We start from the raw sequence: 8,333 nt of genomic DNA, 5'->3' as shown, positions 1-8,333 counted from the left end.
TGGCTCCCAACTGACTCCAGCTCTGAGGCCTCGGCTGCTGAAAGCAGGTATCTGATTTGTTTGGGTTCTATAATGGAAACACTGTTTCAACTCCAGCTCTGAGATCCCAGCTCGCTGAAAGCAGGTTTCTGCGGTTTTGTTTAGCATCTATATTTGTTAAAATGTTTCAAACTGCAGGCTCAGAGGCCTGCAAGGCAGGTGGGGAACGTTGGTTTCCTCCGTCACTGAAGCAAGCAAGCCTCATGTTAGTTTCAAGCTGCCTGGCTGCCGGCCGCCATCTTGGCTGACAGTTAATTTGCACATCTCGCTGATTAGCCAATGGGAAGGGTAGCAGTCGTACGCCAATTACCATGTTTCTCTTTTATTAGGTAGGATGTTAATAGAAGTTAACATTATTCTCTCCTCATTAAGCTTCCTTTTCAGATTTTCCCATGACAATTCTCAAATAGTTTTCCATAATAAAATTTCAAACATTAAAATTAATTTTTACAAAGGAAGTATTTTATATGTCACACTGCGTAATATATAAATTATATACAAATATTTATAAACATTAGTAATTAAATGCAACTTATGTACCCACAATCAAGATTATCAAAACTTTTAAGCCCCTATAATGCCTTACCCTAATGATATCCCCTGCTTCCGCTACACAGATAACAACATCCTGAGATCTATGTTTATTATCTCCTTACTATTCTTTCTAGCTTTACCACAAATGTATGTTGTCTTAAAATAGTTTTGTTGAGATTTGTCTATATCCTTTTGACACTGGCTTTTTCATCTATAATGATGTCTTGCTTTCAATAGTGAATAGTATTCCATTGTATGAATACTACAGTTTATTTACTTACTCTCCTATCAATGACCTTTTGGATTGTTTTTAGCTTTTTCTTAATATAAATAATATACAGTGAATACTCAGTTATATGTTACCTGGTACAAACATCTAAGAATTTATAGGAAATATGACTAGGAATAGAACTGCTGGGAATAGGCCATGCATTACCTTTACATTTACTAGATAATGCCAAATTGTCATATTATTGTTTTTATACTAATCACATTCCCACCTGATATTCATTCTTTGTGTGTGTGTGTGGGCGGGGGGGGTGTTAACCCTCACCCAAGGATATTTTTTCCATTGATTTTTCAGAGAATGGAAGGGAGGAGGGAGAGAGGGAGGAGTTGGAGAGAGAGGGAGGTTTTGTTAATTGTGTTTCTCTATTTAATTAAAATCTGTGCTTTTTTTTATTTAGTACTGATATTTTTGGTCTACTTATTAAATACTTATCTCTTTAATTTTCCTACTTTCTTTTCTAAGTTAAGTACTTCTACATGTACTGCACAAAGTTGTAACTTAAAATTGTCAGTATGCATTGTTTTCATTCTTATGTACTCATTTCTTTGGACACATAATTTAGAAGTTTTATTTTTTAAATTCCCATTGGTGGTCTACAGGTGGTGGTAAACATATCGTAGTGAATCTAACTTTACTGCACTATGATCACTATTATATCATTTCTTTGGTATTTGTGGGCATTTGCCTTGTGACATAATATGCTCCATACAAATTGAATAGCTGTCCCATATATGCTTGAAAAGAATGTGTATTGTTAGCGTTTAACAAAGTTTAGATCAAGCTTTACTTATTGTGCTGTTCAAACTCACTACATCCTTACTAATATTTTGTCCATTGAATCTGTAAATTATTTTGATAGATGTTAAAATTTCCTACTCTAATTATGGACTTGTCAATTTCTCCTGGACAATCTATTAATTTATGCTTCACATTTTTCATGGCTACACTGTTACATTATGTAAGTTCAGTGCTGTTATACATTCCTGGTAAATTCTTTTTTTACAAACACAATGTCTTTTTTTAGTCTTAATGCTTTTTGCCATAATGTCCACGTTGGATAACATTAATAGAGAATTCCTGTGGTTAAGTTTGCCTACTCTATCTTTATCCTCTTAGTCTCAACATTTTTGTGTCTTATTTTATGTATGTCTCTTACAGACAACATATAACTAAAATTTATTATTAAAAAATAAAGAGTTTGTCTTAAATGACAAGTTTATGCCATTTACTTTGATGGTGATATTGAGTCAGGTGGTTAGATTGAGATATATTTCTACACTTTATCTGGTGGTGCCACCTTTTTTTCTTCTGGTGATACCATCCTTTATAACATCCTTATTTTTTCTCACTTGCTACTTTCTATTGTAATAATAAAATTTCCCTTATCTGTCTTATCGCTATTAGTTTGAAAATTAAATATTCTACTTTTAATCACAACTTGGAAACATGCAGGCACATTAAAATCTGTGTCTACCCTTTTCACTGTAACACAAAGACCTCAAATGGCTTTAGCTTCAAGCATCCTCTCTTACCTTTTCTAATATTGTTAGAGTTTTAGTCCCACTTTGCTTCCCAGTGGTGGGCTGAGTTAGCTCTCGAGGGCTGATTACTGAATTTCAGAAATTTTGAAAACACGGCAATTATTAAACATTAAATTATATAGACATAACTAAGTAAATTATATTAAAAACAAGGAAATAACCACTCAAAACTCATCATTCCTAAGTATTTTTTAATATTTTATCATATCTTCTATTGTCTGTGCTCCTAAAGTCATTTCTGTCTGTTGAATCTGTCTGATAGAATGCTATACAGTGGTGTGCTATGGTGCATCTTTTCCCAGTTCTGCATTTAGGGATATCACATTGGTCGCTTTAACTTGGCCATGATGGGATTATTTACCCCATAGAATCAGCAAATGGTACATACCAGGGCTTCTCTATTTCCTCTGTGAAAGTCAGCTGTTAAACATATTTCAACCCTCCAATGCCACCCCATGTTGGCCATTAATATAGTTTTTGTTTCATGTAGTCCAGATTTATTTGCCAATTTCTATGGTTAATCTGTCATTTTGCATCTCACTCCTGCCTACCAGGTTCAGTTTCCATCTTCAATGATAATGGGCCTAGGTCCACTGTTCCCCTGTGTTAAAACACATGCACCTAGGCCAGCTGGCATGGCTCAGTGGTTGAGCGTCAACCCATGAACCAAGAGGTCATCAGTTCGATTCCCAGTCAGGGCACATGCCCAGGTTGTGGACTTGATCCCCAGTAGGGGTGCATGTTTCTCTCCCATCGATGTTTCTATCTCTCTCCTTTCCTCCCTCTCTAAAATCACTAAAAGTATATTAAAAACAAATAAAACAACAACACGTGTACCTAAGTTAAGGGAATGGTCTTTGTGTGCTTTGGGTCATTAGTGAACTCCTATTGTTTGAGAGAGCAGCTCTGCATGAAGCTATTTTAAAATTGTATTCTGCTCAGCATTTTCATATTTTTACAATGCAAAGGCTTACAGGTGATCTTAGTCTGAAATCTTGCTGGTACGAGATGTCTTCTTTAATAGGGTATGAAAGTTTTTCCCATATACATTAGGCACAGTTTTATAGCTATTATAAGTGGAATCTTTTTCTTTATGTTTTCTAACCAGTAGCTATTGGTCTTTGTAAAATCTATTCATATTTGTAAATTTACTTTGTAAGCATTTTCCTCAGTGTATTTTTTATTGTTCCAATACTTCTATTGTTAACTCCATCAGGCTTTTCCTATATAGACTATTTATGAATAATGATAATTTGAAAGGAAAAAATAGATAATACAATAAAAAAAGTTGCAACTCCTCAAGATAATGGAGTTTCTTTTCCTTTCTGCTATATACTCTACTTTGCCAAGTGCAGTGTCTGATATACAAGAGCTTCTAAAATAACTGATTTAAAAAGGACAAATGAGACATATATGGACTTAGGCAATTACTGCTTTTTCACAAACCCAGTAATATTTTATGAAATTAGTCATAGGAACTAAAATCTCAAATATATAAATGAAACTGCGTAAAGAAAAATAAATGGCTGATTTTTATATTACAACATAAAATTAGAAAATGTTTAACAAACAAAAGCCTTTCCTAAAACATTGCTTGATTTTTAATTGACAGGAGAATAATTCAAGAATAGAAAGAAAGGAGCGAGATGCAACCCCTTTCATTCAACTGAGAGAGCTTTTGGCAGAGACAGTCCAAAGGCAATACAGAGAACGGGATTAAATGGCTGTTGACACTGACTGATACCTTCTGTTCCAGGGTGAGCTGATACTTCTGTTTAACTCTCTTACACTTGTTGAACCACGTATTCTCGTCCATGATGAAAGGAGGCCCCACGTTCTCAGGAGAGCTGCTTTCACTGCCACTGCTTCCCAGCGTCCTCAGCTCCTCCTCATCACTGCTGATACTGTCAGAGCTGGGAAGATTGAACGTTTAAAAAGAAAGTTAATATTGTGTTCCACTTTGATTTTTAAGAAATACTTCTGTATTTTCAAGCTACTGATGAGCAAACTCTAAAATATTTAGCACTAAATATACCATTATAATTAATTATAATATAAAGACTAGTTTTTTGAAATCCTTTTTAATACTTTTTAAAAATTTTTTGTAATGAATATGTATTTTTTAAGTTTTGTTTTTTTGCTTAAAGTATTACGAAGAGTATTACATATGTCTCCTTTCCCCCCTCCCTTGTGACCTTCCCCTCGGCCTCCTCTACCCCCAGTGTCTTGTGTCCATTGGTTATGCTTATATGCATGCATACAATTCCTTTGGTTTATCTCTTACCCCCCTACCTCCTGCTCCCCAACCCTCCCGGCCTTCCCGCTGCAGTTTGACAATCTGTTTGAGGCAGCTCTGCCTCGGTATCTATTATTGTTCAAATTACTTTGACTCTTGATTACAACTCTCTGGAATGATCTTGTGCTGTTTTAATCAGGCTGGAAAATCCCCAAACAAGGTCATCTCTCTGCCTCCATCCACGTGTGGCTGTGTTCAAGGAAGAACATTCAAGGGCTTTGGTCAAGCCTGGGTAGTTGATTTGTTTTCTCCATATATCCACACCCAACAGGGTTTGCTCCTGTGTACCACTTCCTTCCTCCTCTAGTATCTCTACCAGGAAACCTTGGGACAAAAAACCTGAGGGACTGTAGCAGCTGACAGTGTTCCTTCTCAGGGGCCCTTCACCAGGTCAGGGGGGAACAGCTCAGAGCAAACCTGCCTCTAGTAGAGCAGAAGGTGCCCTAGGAGACCATATCTACACTAAACAGAAGGACAAAGTTGCACCTGTGTATGGTGGGGGTCTAAACACAGGGTAAAGAGTGTGACCTCTGAGTCAGCTCCCTCTGATCCCATTTAGGCAAGTGCCCATCCCAGAGAGAAGAAAGTCTGCCATTTAAATTGGATTTTCCTTTTTATTTTCAGTGTCGGTTACATATACAAGTTGGTAGGAAGCCCTTTAGTCCTTAAAGGAAAGAAAGTTGATTGTACATTTTTGGATTTGTGCATCAAAGAAAGAAAGTTGCATAAAACTTCAGGAAAAAAAGTGGTTAAACAGTTGAGGACACAGAGTAAAATCATTAAATCCATTCTGAGGGCACTAATTGAAAAGGTTCCATAATTGTATCTTTTAAAAAGCCTTGTAATAATTACTACAGCTTTTATGTAAGAGAGGCAGACTAGTATTTACATTTAACTTTATATCTTAATTTAAGTCACTTCCTAAATCACAAAAATAGCCTTTCCATCTTCATGTTGATGGCCAACCTCCTATCTCTAGCTGTGATCTTGCTCTTCAATTTCAGACTTGTGGCCCCCATTGCACAAACTCACTGTGTGACTGTGAACAAGTTATGTAACCTTTCTATGTTTCAGTTTTCTTATTTCTCACTCCCTTTTAGGGATTAATGAGTTAACAGAAGTAAAGTTCTTAGAATAGTGCCTTACATATAATAAACATTCAATAAATATTACTACTATCACTTTACTAGTATTATTCTGAACTATTCATTATCTTCACAAAAGGTACTATAACTCAACATATCCCAAAACAGTATAATATTATGCCTAGTCAAAACATCTTATTACTGTGCTTTTCAGGCTCTCATGTACTAGAATTATCCCTTTTCCTAAGGAATCCACTAACTTCAGTTAGAAAGCTTGGCACCATGATACTCTATGTATACTTCCCCCTCAGCATTCAAAATATCTTCCCACTCCTAGCTCTGAAATAACAGTGACTTCTCTCACTAGATGATTATCTTGGGGACAAGAAATGTATTATTTTTCAGAAGTTCATGAAGTTTCTATACTCTCAACATCTATGTTTCTTTCCTATATTAGGTACTCCATAAATAACACATCGTGATTGTGTGTATATACATTATATTACTTTCACTTTCTTTCTCCTTCCCTTACAGCTCTGGCCTAATTATAACATTTTAGAAGTATGTAAAGATCATCATTCTATTCAGGAAATCAATAAGTGAAGGCAGACCATCAGGAAAATCTATGAATTTCATTTGATTAATTTTCAATGCTGATGAGATTATGGGAAATCCATAACTCTCACACAAGACTGGAAATTGGTACAACTCTTTTATAAAAGTAGACTTTAAGAGCCATAAATTTTTTGTTGTATTTACCTGAATAACTCTGTAAATTCAAAATAGAAATAAAAAGAAAATTGATTTGCATAAAAGTGTTCATTATTCTTTTCTTTATAATGAAGATAAAATGAAAAACAGTCTAAGTAATTAATTACAGTTTTAAAATCTCAATGGATGATTACAGAGCAATTAGATTTATTATAATAACTACAGCAAAAAATACATGTACTTTTAAAAAACTACATATATGCTGGGATTACAATTATATATCAAGTGCATACGCAACAAGACAATTAACAATAAATTTGGATTTCAAGAACATATTTCTAAATGTCAAATACCTTTGGGTAAACTTCAAATATGGTGTGTAGTCTATTACAGCAGGAAAGCAGCCATCCAGTCCCTCTCCCTTTAGGCAGAAGCTAAGACAACAGACAATAAATATTCCATATTCATATATAAAATTTTAAATCAAAGTTAAGTGTTATAAACAATCTGTTAGAGACATTTCATCAAATTGTAGGTAACATTTTTTGTTTGTAATTTAAATGTTACTTGTTACAAATAAATATCTCAATAAAGATGTTTTACCTTCAATCTAAATGACAAAGAACTGTACAAGTTAATACTGTTACATAGACATATCACACAAAAGTAAAATACAGAGTGTCCCAAAAAATGGATATACATTTTGTCAGCTGATTCTATTACATTTTGGAAATTAAATGTATTTTAATAAATACTGCCTTTATAAGTATTCAAAGTGTGTATACATTTGGGGGGGATACCCTGTATACTGAGAAATCTTTTCAAACATCATTTCATAAGCCTTTTATGATGTAACTAGAGAATTTTCAAATGAAGATTTCTTCATACAAGTTCTCAGGTGACACTAAGTATTCCTAAAAATATCTGGATAATTAGAAAATGAGCGTTTTTGCGTTTGAACATAATGCCCCAAGCAGCAGGGAATGTGTGGCCCAGGCCTGCAGCCTGCCCACCGTTTGCCTGGAGCCTGAGAACGGGGCTGTCCAGGTACACACTAGCCTCATCTGCTCTCAGTGAGTAAATTCACAGAGAAACATGAATGGATAACAACAGATTATATTGAAACAGTGGAAATCAGCAGTTTCATATAGGAAGCTTTGGGAGATGTCGATTATTATAGTCCGCCTGAAATTGGGACAAAACTGAACAGACAAGATGACTTTGGTGCTTTGGCAAGTGTAAAAGCTGATAGCAAACTCTATTCTCCTCTATCAGAAGTAACTGAAATTAATGAAGCTCTTGCAGAAAATCCAGGATTTGTTAGCAAATCTTGTCATGAAGATGGTTGACTGACCAAGATGACACTGAGTAACCCTGCAGAACCAGATAAACCAATGAGTGAAGAAGTATGTGAGAAATACATAAAATCTATTGAGGAGTGAAAATGGAAACCCCTTCTCCCAAAATAAAGTAGTATAAAACAACTTTAATGAAAGAAAGAAAGAAAGAAAGAAAGAAAGAAAGAAAGAAAGAGAGAGAGAGAGAGAGAGAGAGAGAGAGAGAGAGAGAAAGGAAGGAAGGGAGGAAGGAAGGAAGGAAAGAAGGAAGGAAAGAGGGAGGCAGAGAAAGAAAGAAAGAAAGAAAGAAAGAAAGAAAGAAAGAAAGAAAGAAAGAATGAAAGAAAGAAAGATAGAAAGGAAGGAAGAAAAGAAACAGTAAAATTTTACCCTTTGCAACAGCATGGATGAACTTGGAGAGAATTATGCTAAGTGAAATAAGCAGTCATATGTGCAATTTAATGAAAAAACAAGAAAATAAAGAAAAACTCATAGATAGAA

General features: G+C 35.0%; 1 protein-coding gene across 1 annotated transcript in view; it reads right to left on the bottom strand.

The window, feature by feature from the left end:
* RUNDC3B (RUN domain containing 3B) overlaps positions 1-8,333 on the bottom strand; it is a 98,446-nt gene that overhangs the window by 25,927 nt on the left and 64,186 nt on the right. The window contains exons 8-9 of the mRNA XM_015558255.1: positions 6,849-6,929; positions 4,148-4,316 (exon numbers count right to left, since the gene is read on the bottom strand). Of these exons, the coding sequence (XP_015413741.1) occupies positions 4,148-4,316; positions 6,849-6,929 (250 nt within the window). The remainder of the gene's footprint in view (positions 1-4,147; positions 4,317-6,848; positions 6,930-8,333) is intronic.

Source organism: Myotis davidii, unplaced genomic scaffold (genome assembly GCF_000327345.1).
Source record: "Myotis davidii unplaced genomic scaffold, ASM32734v1 scaffold187, whole genome shotgun sequence".
Lineage (NCBI taxonomy): Eukaryota > Metazoa > Chordata > Mammalia > Chiroptera > Vespertilionidae > Myotis > Myotis davidii.
The sequence above is the reverse complement of the archived record's forward strand: the minus strand, read 5'-3'. Positions and strand labels throughout refer to the sequence as shown.